This window comes from Chanodichthys erythropterus, chromosome 24, assembly GCF_024489055.1.
Source record: "Chanodichthys erythropterus isolate Z2021 chromosome 24, ASM2448905v1, whole genome shotgun sequence".
Lineage (NCBI taxonomy): Eukaryota > Metazoa > Chordata > Actinopteri > Cypriniformes > Xenocyprididae > Chanodichthys > Chanodichthys erythropterus.
In genome coordinates, this window is record NC_090244.1 from 24,384,683 (window position 1) to 24,403,940 (window position 19,258).

At 38.1% G+C, this 19,258-nt stretch overlaps 1 protein-coding gene across 9 annotated transcripts in view; it reads left to right on the forward strand.

Annotated features, from left to right (window-relative positions):
• ces2b (carboxylesterase 2b) overlaps positions 1-19,258 on the forward strand; it is a 45,027-nt gene that overhangs the window by 15,065 nt on the left and 10,704 nt on the right. For 8 of the 9 annotated variants that reach the window (XM_067378817.1, XM_067378815.1, XM_067378818.1 and 5 more), the window contains 15 exons: positions 52-205; positions 6,581-6,685; positions 6,785-6,883; positions 7,003-7,149; positions 7,251-7,328; positions 7,487-7,634; positions 7,725-7,874; positions 8,083-8,155; positions 9,069-9,229; positions 9,316-9,505; positions 9,586-9,724; positions 9,824-9,957; positions 18,644-18,797; positions 18,928-19,032; positions 19,135-19,233. In XM_067378817.1, coding sequence (XP_067234918.1) covers positions 52-205; positions 6,581-6,685; positions 6,785-6,883; positions 7,003-7,149; positions 7,251-7,328; positions 7,487-7,634; positions 7,725-7,874; positions 8,083-8,155; positions 9,069-9,229; positions 9,316-9,505; positions 9,586-9,724; positions 9,824-9,957; positions 18,644-18,797; positions 18,928-19,032; positions 19,135-19,233 — 1,936 coding nt within the window. Of the gene's footprint in view, positions 1-51; positions 206-6,146; positions 6,184-6,580; positions 6,686-6,784; positions 6,884-7,002; positions 7,150-7,250; positions 7,329-7,486; positions 7,635-7,724; positions 7,875-8,082; positions 8,156-9,068; positions 9,230-9,315; positions 9,506-9,585; positions 9,725-9,823; positions 9,958-18,643; positions 18,798-18,927; positions 19,033-19,134; positions 19,234-19,258 lie in introns of those variants that run through there. The other variant, XM_067378821.1, reaches the window with a different exon arrangement.

Genomic DNA, 19,258 nt, shown 5'->3' on the forward strand with positions numbered 1-19,258 from the left:
TTGAGGTCTAAGGTCTCTGATGGAGTTGTATGATGATATTCTGCCCTTTAGCACAGGAGATGAACATGCGCCAGGAAACTATGGTCTTCTGGACCAGGTGGCTGCACTTCAATGGGTCCAGGAGAACATCCTCAGCTTTGGGGGCAACCCTGAATTAGTGACCATCTTTGGGGAGTCTGCTGGAGGAGTCAGTGTGTCTTTACATGTAAGAATTTATCATTTTAAAAAATATGTTCTGTAATACTGGTTTCTTTGAAAAGATAATTTTCAGTTTTAATCGAATGACACTAAAATGTCATGCAGTGTATTATAGAGTGTATTATAACAATATAGTGTATTTTTATTAATTACTTTTTTATTATTTTTATTGTATCATAGTATTTATTAATATTATTAATATTAAGCTCTTTTACAAAGAGCTTAATATTAATAATATTAATATTAATGATGCATGCAAATATCTTCCAATATGGGCTGTGTAGTTGTAAGCATCTCTCAGGTCTGTATCATGCTTAAAGAATAATTTGGTCTCTATTTGCACTTTGAATATTGAGAGAGTGCTTTGATTATGGTTGCACTTATTGATTGCACTTAAGACTAAAAGAAAACTGTTATTTATTTTTATGGTAACACTTTACAATAAGGTTTCATTAGTTAACGTTAGTTAACTTTACATGAACTAAGGAAGAACAATACTTCTACACCATTTTAGTTAATGTTAATTTCAACATTTACTAATACATTGTTAAAATCAAAAGTTATATTTGTTAACATTACTTTATGCACTATCATGAACTAAACATGAATGACTATTTTTATGTTTAACTAACATTAACAAAGATTAATAAATACTGTAGCAAAGATATTGTTCATTGTTGATGTTGTTTAATACATTAATGTTAATAAATGAGACTTTATTGTAAAGTTTTACCATTTTTATTTATACTCTATTTCTATGATCAATTTGTGGAAAGGAGTTCAGTTAGGAGGTCAAAAGTTGTAGAAGCTCATAAATCATGTACAGTAAAGTCTGAAGAGACTCGTATGAAATCATAAAGGAGAGAAGCCAGTTTGCGGCAAAACGTTTTACAGTGCTTGAATATTGTTGTCTTTTACTGCATATGGTAATTCACACTCAGAAAGTAGAACTGAAATGACATTAATTACAAGATGATTAGTTAAAACATTTCAAATACACCTGCAGATTATTTTTCTAATCATTAATTTCATCTTTGAGGATTTCTTAAAAATAGTGTGTAAAAATCTTGTCTCGTTCTCGTGAACTCAGTTTCGTGTTTTGTCTCGTCTCGTGAGCTACCTGTCTCGTCACACTCCTTCATAACCGCAAGTTCCCTTTCAAAGGAGCTCAATGCTGTGTCAGTTGCTTATGCTACGGAGACGGGTCCTGCAGAACCCTGTGTCTAAAACATGTGGGAATTCACACCAATCTTGTGCCGTCATCAGCTTTTTTGTCTTCAGGAATCGGTTTTGTTTGAATGCGTGTGTGAAGATAAGAGCTGGATGCACTCATTGTGATTCATTTGTGGTAAGAAGCTCTGTTCTTGCTTGAGGGATAGAATCTAGCATTTGCATGGAGCGCATTCGGCTCAAGAGGGAGTTGGAGGCACTCATAGCGATGCATTTGCAGTAGGAAGTGCTGTTCTTGCTTGATTTGCTTTAAAGCAATGAGAATCAAGCGTTTGCACAGAGTGCGTTCGGCTCTTGAGGGAGAATGCATTCCTTGCGATGCGTTCGCTGTGGGAAGCTCCACCCTTGCTTGACTCTCTCTTGAGGGATGAAACTCGAGTGTCTGCACCTCGCGGTTCGGGTCCCAGGGTCCTGAGGCAGCAGGGCAGGATTGATCATGGGGAATGTAGGCGGAGCATGGGGAAGAGTCTTGACAGGAGTTTTCCCCTTTTTGGTCTTCTGCTGCTAGCTCTGTTATTCTTCTAAGCCACTCTGTTGGTGCTTCTGACCTGGCTGAGAGCATTTTAATAATGTATGGTTAGTTATGAGGAATTAGATGTGGAAAGAGTTGAGGCAGGTGTTATTAATAATCTGCCTCCTCCGCAAATAAGTCTGTGAGCCTTTTACTTCTCCCAGATCTCCACAATGAGTTGTCAAAATCATGGAGGAATCTGTCAGCTTGTATAGTTTCTTTAATAGTGTGTCCTGTTCGCATGTGGAGGGGCTGTGCAATGGTCATTCAATGGTTGTTAAATAAGACAACCTTTCTCCTTGATGCTCTGATCTTGCACTCTGGCCTCTTTGGACTGCTGGTGAGATGGCCGTAGAGAAGTTGAGGCGAGGTCTCAATGAGCAGCTTTTAAGAGATATATCCCTCTCTGGGGGTCCGTGAGGGTTGAACGAGAAGTATTTGCTCCCCCATTCAGTTTACACTGGTGTTGGGGTCTACCTTCATGGACCTGCAGATGTGTTTTCCTATGGAGGAGTTAAAGAGGTAGATAGAGCTTCAGAAGAAGAAAAAGAGCTGTATTGCTCTCTGCAGGCTTGGAGATTAGAGAGGGCACATCTTATGTCTGCTAGGTTCACTAGGAGAACCATGCTTAATGCTTAAAGGGTTAGTTCACCGCAAAATTAAAATCATTTCATTAATTACTCACCCTCATGTCATTCCAAACATATAAGACTTTCGTACATAGTCGGAACACAAATAAAGATCTTTTTGATGAACTCTTGAGAGCTTTCTGTCCCTCCGCTAACTGCCTTTGCAACTTGATCTTTCATGCTTCAAAATGTTCATAAAGAGATCGGATTCCATATAAATCGAGCTGTGAACTGAACCTGAATGACGCACAAGAACAAACCTCTTTCAGAAGCTCAAATGTGCTGAGTAACCAATGAGGTTCATTCTCTGGTCCAGAGCAATGCTGTTGTAGAACGGAGGCTTTGGGTTTTTTTTCTTTGTGTCTATAACATTGAGCTTCTACGTAGCAAGACTGTGGTGTCACAGGATGCATCCTATTTGGTTGCAGATGCATTTAGGTTTAGGTTTAGGTAGTCCTTCAGTGCTTAAGCCTGACAAGGTTGTGATTGGTGACCTTCACAGTGCATAGGCAGCATTTGTCAGCATGGCTTAGTGCAGTGGTCAACAACCTGGTGATACGATAGAGGCGGGGTGGAGTTATGAGGTTTGACCAACATCTTGAGGAGCCAATGTTACAAGGTTTAGTCACAAACTCTTTTTAATCCTTTTCATTAGTTAAATATTTGCAAAACCACAGACAGACATAAAGAGTCTGTCTATCAATAGTAATGATTTATGAAAAAAAAAGTAAGGTGATTAAATTGTAATTGTCTAAATGCAGTGAAATTTGTCTTGCATGCCTTGAATGTCTCTGAATGTTCCCATGTAACGCACCAGCCATGGTCCCACTGCAGCTAAACACCTTCTCATACTAGTCAATAAAAAATACATTAAAAGAGTGTATTTTTACCACTGATCTATATAAATGACTTTACACAACAAAAATTCTTACCTACTTCACCTTTTAACTTAAACATTTGTTTCAGGTTTTTAAATTTTTCATCTAATATTTATATTATATTTTATTCTATTTCAGATTTACTTTTTATGAAAAGTTTTTAGTATTTCAATTTTTAGTTAATAGCAATAGTGCATAGTAAAAAGTAATAACATATTTTCATTATACACTTGTGTTAAAATCTTAAAGGGTTAGTTCACCCAAAAATGAAAATTATGTCATTTATTGCTCACCCTCATGTCGTTCTACACCAGTGGTCTCAAACTGCCGGCCCACGGGCCATTTAGGGCCCACTCTCCCCCTCTACCCGGCCCGCAACTGATCTCAAAAATAAAACATAATCCGGCCCGCTAAATTATTATTATTCCCTAGTTGCTACCTGTCTGATATGCAAAGAAAAAGTCGCCGTTCTATGGGGGCATTCACATATCGCGTCACATAAGCGGCGCTGCGCCGCATTCTTCTTTCCAATGCGCTTTTGCTCCAGAGGCCTCTGTCGTTGCTATGCAACCATGAGCCGCGCTCTCAACCGCGTCGCTTCTATTATGAGCGCTCTTGCCCAAATTACAGTAAAAGCACTCGACTTTAAGTCACGAGCGTCGATTTAAAACCACCGAAACGCGTCCAATGAAACCATTAAACGTTACCAATGCTCAAACGGCATCTTGGACAAATGTGTCTCAGCTGTTTGAGCAGAAGCGCTGCATGTGTCTGTCAAGAAACAGAGGAGTGTACAAATGTATTCAGGGATTGTATTTGTTCTGTACAGTGTTGTTCAGTGCAAGATTTTAATGTTATTTAAGCTAACATGAAGTAAGGGAAAATACTACCACTAAAATGTTAAAAACTAATAATGTATGTAACAATGAGAGATTTTTATTTTTTGGCAAAATAAAGTTGATATATTTAGCTCCAGTTTTTTTGTTTATTTCTGACCCCTCCACACCACAAGTGTTGCTAGTTTTGTTCCTAAATTGCTATTTTTTTTATTCCATGCACCTTGTTGGATGTGAGAAGTTGCACCAGACTATTGCAATTATTAGTATTATATTAGTATATTAGTAGTATTATATTAGTAATAGTATTATATAATTATATTACACTCTGTAACGATGAGAGAGACACTGCTGTTTACATTTAGTATGGTAAATAAAATATTTATAGTATAGGTATAAAAATATTTTAGTAGGCCTAATGAAAGTAAGTGAGAAATAATGCAAAGGAAAGTAAATTTTCTGAAATGTTGCGCTTTCTTGCGCTTGAATGTTAATATGGCCCTCCTATGAGGTGTCAATCACAGAAACGCCCCCCCGACAATTTGAGTTTGAGACCCCTGTTCTACACCCATTTCAAAACTTGTTTCGAATCAGAGGTTGGAGCACCAAAGTCACGTGATTTCAGTAAACAAGGCTTTGATACGTCATGTGTTATTTCAATAGTTCACGTGACTTTGGCAGTTTGATACGGGATCTGAACCACTGATTTAAAGCAAAAGATTTGAAAAACTTCAAAGCAGTTTTTTGAAATCACCTATCACTAGATATTGTTGAAAAGTCTTTTTTTTATTTTTTTATTTTGGCCCACAAAATGTATTCTCGTCACTTCATAACATTAAAGGTTCCCTAGAATCAAAAATTTAATTTACCTTGGCATAGTTGAATAACAAGAGTTCATTACATGGAAAAGACATACACTGAGTTTCAAACTCCATTGGTTCCTCCTTCTTATGTAAATCTCATTTGTTTAAAAGACCTCCGACTGTTGCGTAACTGTTACGTAACATTCGGGATCATTAATATGTACGCCCCCAATAATTGCATATGCCAACCCATGTTCAAGGCATTAGATAAGGGCAGGCAGTATTAACGTCTGGATCAGTGCACAGCTGAATCATCAGACTAGGTAAGCAAGCAAGAACAATTGCGAAAAATGGCAGATGGAGCGATAATTTTAGTGATATTTGTGAATTGTCTTTCTAAATGTTTCGTTAGCATGTTGTTAATGTACTGTTAAATGTGGTTAAAGTTACCATTGTATCTTACTGTATTCACGGAGATAAGAGAGCCGTGCACAACCACAAACACAACTGCACAAACACAACTTCATTCTTTATATCTCTCCAACAGTGTAGCATTAGCCCGTTAGCCACGGAGCACTATCAAACTCATTCAGAATCAAATGTAAACATCCAAATAAATACAATACTCACATGATCCAACGCATGCATGCAGTATGCATGATGAACATCTTGTAAAGATCCATTTGAGGGTTATATTAGCTGTGTGAACTTTGTAAATACACTGTATTATAGTCGAGAGCCCGGGGGGCTGCGCGTTGAATCGGTGCATATTTAATGATGCCGCAAAATAGGCAGTTAAACAAATTAATAAAAAAAATCTATGAGGTATTTTGAGCTGAAACGTCACAGACGCATTCAGGGGACACCTTAGACTTATATTACATCTTGTAAAAACTGGTTCTCGGGCACCTTTAAGATTGAACCACTGCAGTCACATGACCTGTTTTAAATATGTCTTTAGTAGCTTTCTGGCCATTGAAAGTTTTAATTATCTTGTTGGCAATAGAGGCCTCACTGAGCCATCAGATTTTATCAAAAATATCTTCATTTGTGTTTTGAAGATAAAGGAAGGTCATACGGGTGTAGAACGACATGAGGGTGAGTAATTAATGACACAATTTTTATTTTTTGGTGAACTAACCCTTTAATCATCATTTTCAAAAATGTGAAATATATTTTTACAATAAAAGGTATTTTATATTAAATTGTATATATCCATTTCATGAATAAATATAATTTCCTGTTTTATTTTAAGTTTTCCAAATATGGGTAATATTTTAAAAAAACTTCACTGCTTCACAGAAATGATAAAAAAGATTATGCCCAACAACTTTTTAAAAAAAGTATTTTTTTCATTCATTTAATAAGTTTTTTTTTTTTTTTCATTTTATGTCAGAGCATAAAAAATATCAAAAGTAATTTTAAGTAGTATTTTTCAGACAAAAAAAATAGCATCATTTCATTGACCTTAACATTTCTAAAAAAAAATTAATAGGTTCTTTCACCATTATCCGCAAACCTCTTCCATCATGCTATCGCAGAGAGTGGTACAGCTGCAATGGATGCTGTCATGAATCCCAACCCTCTGCCATTAGCTCAGGTCAGTTAAACCTGTTCAATTTCTAAACAAATTCATTTACAACTTTCTGTAGTAAAAATGAAATAAATGTAATGTAAACATCACTTTTTTTCTCTCTAGGCTGTAGGAAATGTATCTGGCTGTGATATTTCCAGCACAAAGAAGATTGTTGACTGTGTGATGCAGCTGACAGAAGAAGACATCTTGACAATTGCTAAGGTCTGTCTACCCAAATACTGGATTTTCATATTGAATCTTTGTGAACATTCACAAATATATGCCAGCAGTCCACCTGTGTACTAAACTGTGTGTTTTCATAAATTTGTCTTTTGAAACAGGAGCATCCACTGTTTCGTTTTGGAGTAACAGTGGATGGCCAGTTCCTTCCAAAACCTGCAGCAGAGCTTCTTCAGTCCCACCAGTTTAATAAAGTGCCTCTTATCAACGGAATCACTAATGATGAGTGTGGATATATGCTGCCTAATGTAAAGACAGACTTGTTGAGATTTGTTTTTCCAAAAATTAGAACTTCACTCACATTAGAATTTTACAGTATATTCATATTTAGCAACTGTTTTTTCCATAGTTCTTTTCGCCTCCAGGATGGACAGATGGGATGGACATAGAACAGATTGTGCCGTGTTTGACCATGTTTAATCAAGCTGTAAGAAAGTTTTATCTTCAGTTTTACTTCAGATCTAGGCAGGTGGAGGGTTTCTTTGATATTGTGCTGCAGGACTAGCCTATGATTTGTAATTAAAAAATACTTTTTATTTTAACAAATTTTGTGTAATATTTCTGGTCAATTTTTATCCCCTTTAGCTTCAAGATCAGTCAATTCTTGAGCTTGTTTTAAACGAGTATCTGGGCACATCCATTGACAGGATAAAAATCCGAGATGGTTTTCGAGAGATGTTAGGAGACTTTATGTTCAACATCCCAGCTCGCAAAGTAGCAAATTACCACAGAGGTGAGAGTTTGTTCAAGTATGACTGTGTTAAATTCATAGAATGCTGTTTCAATGATACACAAAGATAATTATCAATTAATCTATTTCTAGATGCTGGTGCACCAGTATACATGTATGAGTTCCAGCATCCTCCCAGTATACTTCAAAAGAAAAGACCCAGTTTTGTTGGAAGTGACCATGGAGATGAAATTGCATTTGTTCTTGGTTTTTGCTTTGGAGATGGACATATAAAGCTGGAAGGTACAACTCGAATAATATTAGTAAAAACATAAATGGATTTAGTGTTTTAGTAGTATAGTCACATTAGCAAACTTTCACAAAATTTCCACAGAAAAAATGGTCCATTGCATATTGTCAGCAGTGTTAGTCAACACAGTTAATTTGCTTTAACACATTGTGAAATCTCTTAGTTTTTCTATTTGATGTCTTTCTTCCCGTTTTAATTCAGATGAACTCTCAGAAGAAGAAAATGAGCTTTCTAGAACTGTCATGGCTTACTGGGGGAACTTTGCTCGCAATGGGTAAGTGATCAGTTTGACATAATATAACAGCAGTTAGTTTAAATGTCATAAATATTTGAAACAAATCAAATGTCTGCCAAATGTGGTGCAACCAAAATGCAGAAACATGCATGCTGCAAACTTAAAACAGGAAGTTCAGGTTGTAAAAAGTCACATGATGCGGCTCCCCAAAAAAAACATGATATTTATGAATTAATACTGTTATAATTTAACATGACATTTGTTTATAAAAAAGGTAACAGTTTACAGTAAGGTTTCATTTGTTAACAATAGTTATTGTATGTGTTAACATGAACGGAGTATGAAGACATTTTTACTACATTGCTTAACCTTTGTTATTGTTAGATCATAAAAATACAATTGATCATTGTTTATTCATGTTAACAGTTCATTTAATATTAACATAATGTTACTTATGTTAACATACTAGTCAACTAATGTTCACATACAATTTTGGTTTGAAAAATGTATTAGTAAATGTAGAAATTAATATTAGGATTAATAAATGCTTTAGTATTTTTTCATTGTTAGTTCATGTTAACTAATGCAGTAATTAATGTTAACAAATAATTTTTTTTCTAAACTGTTACCTTTTTACCAGTGCCATGTTAAATTACCACATATACAGTATTAATTCATAAATATGTTTTTTGGGAGTTGCATGGCACCATGTAACATTTTACAACTTATTGTTACCATAAAAAGTACTTTTTACCTTGAAAAATGTAAAATTGTAAAATTTTGTAGAAAATCAGCCGATCACTTATATTTAAATTGTAAGACAATATATTTTAGTTATTAAATTCAAACTTTTGTTGAAAATTCTATGAAACAAACAAATATGTGTACAAATAATGCATTTCTAAGATTTTGGCATATGCATTTTAAACTATATTTTAAAAACATTTTTTAGGTCTCCGAATGGTCCAGGCCTCACATTGTGGCCTAAATTTAGATCTGAGGCAGAGTATCTCAGCATTGGACTGAAACAGAAACCTGGAAAAGACCTGAAGGGAAAACACTTTACTTTCATGACTCAGACCCTTCCACAATTAATAAATGAGCGAAAGGAAGGCAAGTAGTCACAGTCAGCAATGTTTCAAAATTGACTAAGGCTTACTGCATAAAATTAAGGATTTTTACACATTTGTTTTTGACAGGACCTGTAGTACATACCAAATTAGGATCTCTAAGAGGTTCCTTCATGACTGCGAAGGGCAAGGAAACTGTAGTCAGTAGCTATCTAGGTGTACCGTTTGTCAAGCCACCTGTGGGCCCCCTGAGACTGGCTCCACCACTACCCGCAGAACCATGGCAAGGAGTGAGAGACGCAACCAAACAGCCACCAATGTGAGAATAAAGCAAAACTACTGAAATAAAGTTGTCATTTTCATTTGGAAACAATGACACTTTGTGTTCCTTTATCCCAGGTGTTTACAGCCGAAGGAGGTGATTATGGACGTGTTAGCTAATATGTTTTTGAGTGTGGAGATGCCTCAAGTATCAGAGGACTGTCTTTACCTCAACATTTACACTCCTGCTAAACCTGGAGATGACACCAAGTTACCCGTTAGTGTTTGGTCTGAATTTCCTTGAACATTGCTCTATTTGTATGCATAAAGAATTTTGGTTGTTAATGTTTTTTCTTTAATACATGGTGAACAATAGGTCATGGTTTGGATTCATGGTGGAGGTTTTTCTATGGCCTCTGCTTCCATTTTTGATGGACATGCTTTGGCTGCTTATCAAGATGTAGTTGTGGTCTTGATTCAGTACAGACTTGGCCTGCTTGGATTTTTCAGGTAAAAACATCTACAGCTTCTCAACAGTTATTTCGGTCTTTCCATTTAAAAAAAATCACGTATAATCCAGTGAGTTGCTTACTGTTTCTTTGTAATTGTCAAGTTATCTAGGGATTCTTCTCTGCCACAATGTTTGCCCTAACTTGACAAAGGCTTCAATCAACTCTTGAGTGCGCATGGAATAACTCAAAACATCCTTTATCATCAAAGCAATTTATTTTCAGTAACAACTTGATCCTCATTTGCTTTTCTTCACAGGTTAATTCAGATGTGTAACTCAGATGCTTAGTCAGATGTTTAGCTTAATAACCTACACATAGAAACATACAAATATATAAGTTACTTTACACAGCAATGATATCAGTTAAAGATCATTTATACTACAAACAATGTTAAAGAACTCATAAAATCACAAAGTACAATACATAGCAGTGCAGTTCAACCACAACACTAAATCAAACGTGCTCACTGCACATGGCCAATTAGCATATTAAATGCTAAAACTGTTAGCATTAACAAACAACTTGCAAGACACTCACAATTGTTCTTTTAAACAGTCTGTAGTCTTAATAAAGTATTATTTTTCCTACCAGTAGCGTCTCAAAGTTGATGAACACATTGTGGCTTTTCCCAACTGTCTTTGACCAAACTCAGCATGTGGTTTCCTCCAAACTCAGTGGCTATATCCATGCATGCTTTAGAACACTTCTCCTTTGGTTTTATAACCAGTATTAGCACCAACTTGGGTAACAGAAGCGCATTCACTGCCAGCAAAGATCCTCTGCACACTGATAATCAAACAGGCACACCTGGTTCTATGTGACATGTGGAGATCCAAAGGCCAATCAGCTTCCTTGTTCCTTTCAGGTTGCACTAAATGTCCACAACCAATAGTATTCATTCATTTTGATCTCACATCAAACCTCATCTTATCCGATAGATTTCCAGTCTTTATTTAACAATAATGAATAAAAATTTTCCCTTAGAATTTCAAGTTTAACTTAACACCTCCCACTTGAGCTCCTGGTCAACTGACCCAAGGAGGTCACACACTTCTTTGCTGACATTCAATCTCTTAACTGTTCTTCAGTGGGAATTAAAACTACTAAGCGTCTAACATCCCTATGAAGAACTGTAGCTGGGATCTTATTACAAAGCTTTTTCGTTGGTTTGACATCCTTGGTTGCTTCTGTTCGTCTTGGTTTAACAATTGAGACAGGATAACTAGGGAATACTCTGACCATTACATCTCTTACTGTTCCTTTCTTGTCTGCATTTACACTGACGACTCTGGCCAACTTGAACTGACCTCTTAAAGCATTCTGGTCAGCCAACCACATTACGTTCTTTAGTATGCCACTTGTTTCTTACAAACAGGTTAGGACCTGCAGGCTGACACAATCTTCTCCAGAACTTGTTGACTTCTTCTTGGATGATTCTTAGTCTTTTGTATGGATAACCTTCAAACTCAAAACTTCCTTGATCTCCTCTTTTCCCTGTACGTCCCAGAAGAAGAGAGTTTGGACTTACGTATTCCACACAATCTTCCCGACTTTGTGTCCTGGCATCGATAGGTCTTTCATTAACCAAGTTTGCTGCAGTGTAAAGAAATGTTTGAAATTCCCCCCATGTCATAACTCCATTACACCCCAGATTCTGGAGGGCTCGCTTCACCAGACAGACAGCTGCTTCTGCTGCTCCATTTCTGTGAGGGGAATCTGCAGGATGAATTTTCCAAGACCACTCTGTGCTGTTCTTGGCTACTTCAGTTTCTAACTTTACCTTGTCTTGTCGTCCTAGGAACTTATGAAGATCTTCAAGAACAGACTTGGCCCCTATGAAATTTGATCCTGAGTCTGACCACAATTTTCTTGGATGTCCCCTTAAAGCTGTAAATCTTTGATATGCCAGCAGAAATCCTTCTGTTGATTGGTCACTGACAATATCAGTATGGATGGCTCTTGATGCCATGCAACAGAAGACAATTCCCCAAACTTTGAGTCCTATCCTCTTTTTTACCTCATCTTTTACCACATAAGGTCCAAACAAATCCAGAGTTGTGAACTCAAATGGAGCAGCTGGTTCAGACCGCTCTGGTGGAAGATCTCCCATAATTTGTTGGCATTGCCTTGCCATTGCCTTTCTGCAGATCACACAGCAGTCTACAGATTTCTTAGCTAGTCTACGGCCTTTTACCACCCAAGCTTTCCTTCTCATTCTCAACAAAGTTCCAGCCACTCCTTCATGGTTTACTTGATGAGCTTCCTGAGCCAGCAGCATAGACACATATGCATTATAGGGCAAGATTGGAACTGCCGTTTTGTCCTCATTGTAGATTTGAATTCTTCCTCCACAAACTAACAGTCCAGAAGTTTCATCCTTATACACTGCCAACCTACTAAGAGTAGTAACAGGAAATACCACATTAATTTGGGCTGCTAGAAAAAGATCTTCAAGAGCATCATCCAGTTCACTTACTATCAAGATAGCTTCATTGAATCTTCCCTCAAAAGGCTTCACCTCCCACTTTGATGAATCAGAGGTCTTAGTTCTTATCTTAAGCCACTTCTTGATAGCTCGACACACCCAAGCAACAACTCTGACCAGTCTGGACAAGCTGCTGAATTTTTCAATATTAAGCAACTTGCTTGCTATTAAGCCACCACACATCCTTCCTAATGAAAGATCCATCCGTCTTGCAAAGGTCCCAGAATCTACAGTAAGGTGATTTAACTCAGATCTTGCTCCAATCTCATGAGCCCTTACTTTAAGTTTCTCAAGGAGGATTGCATCTTCCCTTGGCCATAGATCTGGTTAATACTGCAGAGAACGTTTTCTTCTGAAGTTTGTTAATACTCTCTCTTGCTGCAGTTGCAACCTCAGCAGGTGACTTCATTGGCCAGTCCTCTACTGGCCACTTCAGGAACACCGGCCCCCTTTGCCATGCAGAATCTTCTTTGAGGTTTTTTGGACTACCTCCTCTTGTGATAATATCTGCAATGTTTAAGTCACCTGGGATCCACCTCCAGTCTTTAACAGGTGTTGTTCTCTGGATTTCTCCTATTCTTTTTGCAAAAAAGGACTGGTAGCCATAGCTAGCCCGCTGAATAGCTCCCAACACGGTTTGGCTGTCCACCAGATGGAACCATTGGTCAATCTCCACTTGGCAATGCCTCTCGATGTATTTTCTGAGTCTGGCTGCATAAACTGCACCACACATTTCAGCCTTAACTGCTTCTCCTTTTTGATCCAAAGGAGTCAATTTGGCCTTGGATTCAACTAGCCTCACCTCAATGCCTTGGTCTGTTTCCCACCTGAAATATGTTACAGCTCCATAGGTCTTATCACTCCCATCAGAGAATGTTACTGCCAATGGTTTCCCTTTCCAACCTGCAGGTGTTAAACCTCCTAGGAACTTTATCTTGCCAATCTGAACATACTGTTCAAACAATTGAATGGCTTCTTCTCTGAGGCTTTCTGACAGTGGTTTATCCCATGTATCTTTTGTCAAGTTTCCACGTCCTGCTTCCTGAAATGCCTTTCGTACAAGAATAGCCCCTTTTTGTTTGACAGGCGTCACCAGGCCAATTGGATCATACAGCCCCGCCACCTGACTGAGTAGTTCCCTTCTAGTCAGAGGATTAGGAGTCTTGGCCCTGACCTCCTCTTTAAGGAGGTTTTGTCCTACTCTCATCTTCTTTTTCCGCTTGGAAAAGTTAATTGAGGTCATGATGTAGAGTTTATCTTCCTCAGCTAGATACCCAAGTCCAAGGGCCTTGTTGTCTTTATCCCTCAGCTGGTTTGGAAGTTTCAGGATCCTATCTTCTTCTGCCGACTTTACTGACTCTCCATCAGTAGGCTTCCAACTTTGTTCTGACCGAATCCAGTGCTTCAAGAAAAACCCTCCAGCTCTTAGGATCTTCTCAACACCTTTGGCTATTTTATCCAGCTTTTCCCGATCATTGTGGGATGTTAAAATATCATCTACATAACTATCTACTTCGATAACTTTGCGCTCTTCATGTAGATGAGAAAACTTTGTCAGTTTTGCCGTTTCTCGCATGGCTAACTGTGCAATGCACCCTGCTGGTCGGTCACTGATATTAACCCTGGTGATTGCATACTCTCCTATTTCTTCACTCTGAACATCAACTCCTGTTTTAAACCTTAGAAGGACAGCTCTGATCGGATTAAGAACATCTGGGCCTTTCAGAAGAAGATCATTCATACACACTCCTTCAAATTTCTGACTGCTGTTCCATACCAGGCGGACTGGAGTAGTGACTGAGTGAGGATTTGGCGCAATCAGGTGACTCACATACCACACAGGTCCATTCCAACAATTGATTACATCCTCAGTGAGCTTGATTGCTGCTCCTCGCTCCACCATTTCATGAATTTGAGTTGCATAAGTGGCTTGCCATTCTGGCTCCCTCTTGAGCTGCTTTTCTGTTCTCAGAAATGTTGCCTCTACTCTACTTCTATTATTAGGAAGGGAAGCTGGATCTTCAATCCATCGGTATTTTGAATGCCAATGAGGAGACTTGCTGTGCACATCATCTTCTACGTAGGTAAGACACTCTTTTATAATCTCAAGTTCTCTTTCCTCCGCCAGTGTCATCTCCTTACCACCTGGCTGACAGTTTCCACAGCGACAGGCTCCACACATCGGTTCACAAGCTGCTCCAATGATATCCCATTTCCACCATTCCAAGAACTCACGGTTGCTGACAGCTGCAATGTTTTTCTCAGCTGTAGTTTCTTGAAGTAGTTGGGCTGACTTAGACATCACTTGCATTTCAGGTCCTCCCACTGTCTCTTCATATTTTACTGCGGCTGTTCTCATTGACCGAGCGAAATGTGTTTTGGACTCGTATGCAGCTACACTGATTTCTTCAAATAAGTCTGGATGAGCTCCGCCTACGGTCTTTCCCAAAGGACTGTCCCATAAAACAAGATCCTCCACAATCTTTACTCTTTGTGGGGCTAATCTCCCTTCTCGATGGCTAATAAGAAGTTAAATTTCTTTGTCTTACCAGCTCTTCAAATTTGACTTCTGGGAAGAATCTCTGCAGTTGCTTAGGTTTAATGACTTTCTGCACTTTAGCAATTTCTTCCAAGCCATAACAGAGAAGCTCATGCGCTCTTCCTTTGTCCTCATCAGTCTTGACTCTGACTCTAAGATGATATCACTTGGTTTTCACCCTAATGGTCATTCCAGCAACTCCATGCACTATCAAAGTGACATCTTCACTCCTTAACCTCAACCTTTCTGCAGCCTTGTGGGTTATATAGTTGGTATCTGATGCAAGGTCTACTAAAGTTCCAATCTTCTGCCCTGCATTAGCTGTAACTTCCATGAGCATCATGATGACAGGTAGTTCTTGCACTCTACTTTCCTGCAAAAGTCCAACTTGGGTTTTTCCAGTGCCAGTTACTACTGCGGCTTTGTTGGTAAAAGCATTTCTATATCGCTCGGCCAGCTCAAGTTCAGCTAAAACCTCCTCTTGTTCTGCGGTTAGCACATTTACCTTTCTACTGTCTTTTTGAGGCCTTTTCTCACTGCCACTTGTGGATTCTCGTCTTGGACAGAGAAAATAATGATGATCAGATGCATTTTCTCTTCTACAGTCCCTATTTTTACACAAGAATGTGTCTCTGCAGTTGCGGTCACCCTCATGACATCCAAGGCATTTTCTGCATGCCCCAATCTTTCTCAGAGCAGCTTTCTTCTCAGCTATCTTTAGCTCCTTAAACTTCTTACAGAAGAAAATCTTGTCTTTATGATTTTCAGCTCCACACACAGTACAACCACCATCAGAATCTTTCTTTGTGGTTCTTGTAGATGCATACCTCCTTTCAAATCTATTTTCTGCTTTATCTTGCCTTTCTACCTTGTCTGTGATTCTGAGCTGTTCAAGTTTCTCAAGAATGTCTCCTTGTTTCTTTAAAAACTTCAACAGGAGGTCAAAGTGATTCTCTGAAGTTACACCATCATGAAGGTCAATCATGAAGATAAGCCAGTTTCTTTTTACAAATTCGGGTAGTTTACTCTCAATAGACTTGACAACGAGAGGGTTCTTTATTGCACCAGTGTTCCCCAGATCTGTCAGGTCTGATAAAGCTTTTTCAACAGTCTGGATCAATTCTATCACTTTTCTGAGCTGATTTCCCTTCACAGCAGGAATTCTCTCCAGTTCTTCAATAATTTCCATGGCAATTGTTACTTTGTTGCCATATTGATTCTCCAGCACCCTAAACACATCCTCAGCAGTGCTGTAACTTGATAACCTCAGATCCTTAACAATTCTGTCATCCAAGCTGTCTAGGAGCTGGATTTTCTTGACCTCTACTGATCCAGTTGGTTCTCCCTGTTTCTGCAAACTTTCCCAATCCTTCTTCCAGCGAAAGAAATCTCTCTTGATACCACCATATTTAGGCAAACTAGTTGGTTTTATTCTCACAACTGGCATAGTTTGGAGAGCTGTGTTTGGGCTTATAGGACTTGCAAGTTGAGAACGTCTTTCAACATTACGTGCAGTAATAAATTCACTGTTAAAGTCCATTATTTTGTACTTTTAACTGCTTTACTCTTCTCTCAAAGTCCTTCTTCTCCGTTGTAGGAATCCATCACTCCCAGCCGGATAGAGTTTTGACTGCTCTGTTTCTGTTTCTCATTCCAAGCTCCACTTGCTCAGCACTCTTTGCATCAGCTCCCTGCTCTGCAAGCAGTCCCATCTTATAGTCATCATTTGCATCAAAAAGTGCTCTTGCACTACAAGAGAGTTTCTGGAACTCCTTCCTGAGCTCAGATTCAATCATTTGGCTTGACTCCCGAATGAGAAGGTTTACTTGCTTGGTAAAACACATCTTTGCAGTGGTTCTCTCTCTTTTAAGTTGGTCCACTGTTTTCCCCAAGGCTTCTTCTGCCATCTTTTCTACCTCAAGTCTTTAAACAGCTCAATTAATTCACTGATGACTGATATTAACAATGTTGATCCTTGTCCCTTGCGCCAGCTTTGTTTTCTGGACCATCAGAAGCCTTTAATCTTCTTCTCCACAAGCTTGGTTATTAAGTGTCAAGTTATCTAGGGATTCTTCTCTGCCACAATGTTTGCCCTAACTTGACAAAGGCTTCAATCAACTCTTGAGTGCGCATGGAATAACTCAAAACATCCTTTATCATCGAAGCAATTTATTTTCAGTAACAACTTGATCCTCATTTGCTTTTCTTCACAGGTTAATTCAGATGTGTAACTCAGATGCTTAGTCAGATGTTTAGCTTAATAACCTACACATAGAAACATACAAATATATAAGTTACTATACACAGCAATGATATCAGTTAAAGATCATTTATACTACAAACAATGTTAAAGAACTCATAAATCACAAAGTACAATACATAGCAGTGCAGTTCAACCACAACACTAAATCAAACGTGCTCACTGCACATGGCCAATTAGCATATTAAATGCTAAAACTGTTAACATTAACAAACAACTTGCAAGACACAATTGTTCTTTTATACAGTCTGTAGTCTTAATAAAGTATTATTTTTCCTACCAGTAGCATCTCAAAGTTGATGAACACATTGTGGCTTTTCCCAACTGTCTTTGACCAAACTCAGAATGTGGTTTCCTCCAAACTCAGTGGCTATATCCATGCATGGTTTAGCAACACTTCTCCTTTGGTTTTATAATCAGTATTAGCACCAACTTGGGTAACAGAAGTGCATTCAATGCCAGCAAAGATCCTCTGCACACTGATAATCAAACAGGCACACCTGGTTCTATGTGACATGTGGAGATCCAATGGCCAACCAGCTTCCTTGTTCCTTCCAGGTTGCTCTACATGTCCACAACCAATAGTATTCATTCATTTTGATCTCACATCAAACCTCATCTTATCCAATAGATTTCCAGTCTTTATTTAACAATAATGAATAAAAATTTTCCCTTAGAATTTCAAGTTTAACTTAACAGTAATTAATTGTGAAATTTACTATCAATTTCTGAGTGAAAATTGATACTACACTAATTTTTTTCCCCAGTGTACTTTAGTTTGTTCGCTCAGATTGTCCAGCAGTGTATATGCATGCATTACAGCAGATCACATCTCAGCAGATCACAAATAATGATTTGTTTAATAGCATTCTGAGGTGTAAAATAAAAACGAAGCTGGACTCAGGCAGTGATCCAAATGCAGAGCTTTTATTAAAAGTGAGCACGGTCGTACAGGCAGGGTTAAAACAGGAACAGTAAGGAACAGGCAGAGTCGTAGTCAGGGTACCATGTGTTCCATGTAAATCAACTTAAACAATATTGTATTGTTTTAAATGTATTGGAGTTTCCAGTGAGCTTAAAGGGTTAGTTCACCCAAAAAATAAAAAAATTCTCATCATTGTCATCATTTACTAACCCTCAAGTTCATTCAAACCTGTATGAGTTTCTTTCTTCTTTTAAACACAAATGAAGATATTTTTAAAGAACGTTGATAATCAAACAGCCATAGTAGGAAAAAAATACCAGATGTGGGAATTTCAATTGAAATGACAAGATTTTGCCATGAAAATTCAAGAACAACGGTAAATGTGACCACGCCTTTAGTTGTATAGCATATTTGTAGACTATTTTCCATGTTTCCATTACCTCTATGACCTTGTATTTGATAAATGACTATTTAGCACAGGAGATGAACATGCACCAGGAAACTATGGTCTTCTGGACCAGGTGGCTGCACTTCAATGGGTCCAGGAGAACATCCACAGCTTTGGAGGCGACCCTGAATTAGTGACCATCTTTGGAGAGTCTGCTGGAGGAGTCAGTGTGTCTTTACATGTAAGAATTCAAAACCAAATTTGGGATCATGCAATGATTAGGGACTTATTTTGATCCTCTGAAATATGGCTTTACAGATGGACTTGTACATACCTGTGTGTTTTAAAGATTTTCTCTATATCTTCTATAGGTTCTTTCTCCATTATCTGCAAACCTGTTTCGCTATGCTATTGCAGAGAGTGGGACGGCAGCAATGGATGCTATCATGACTCCCAACCCTCTGCCAACAGCCCAAGTACATTCCACAAATTCATTACAAATTCAACGTTAGGATTTTAATTTTCTTTCACTGTGAAGTACAGATATTTAATCAAAATATATCAACATCTTTCTGTAGTATGTGGGAAATGCATCTGGCTGTGACATTTCTAGCACAAAGAAGATCGTTGACTGTGTCATGCAGATGTCAGAAGAGGACATATTGAAGATTTCTAGGGTTTGCATTGCAACCATCCATCCAT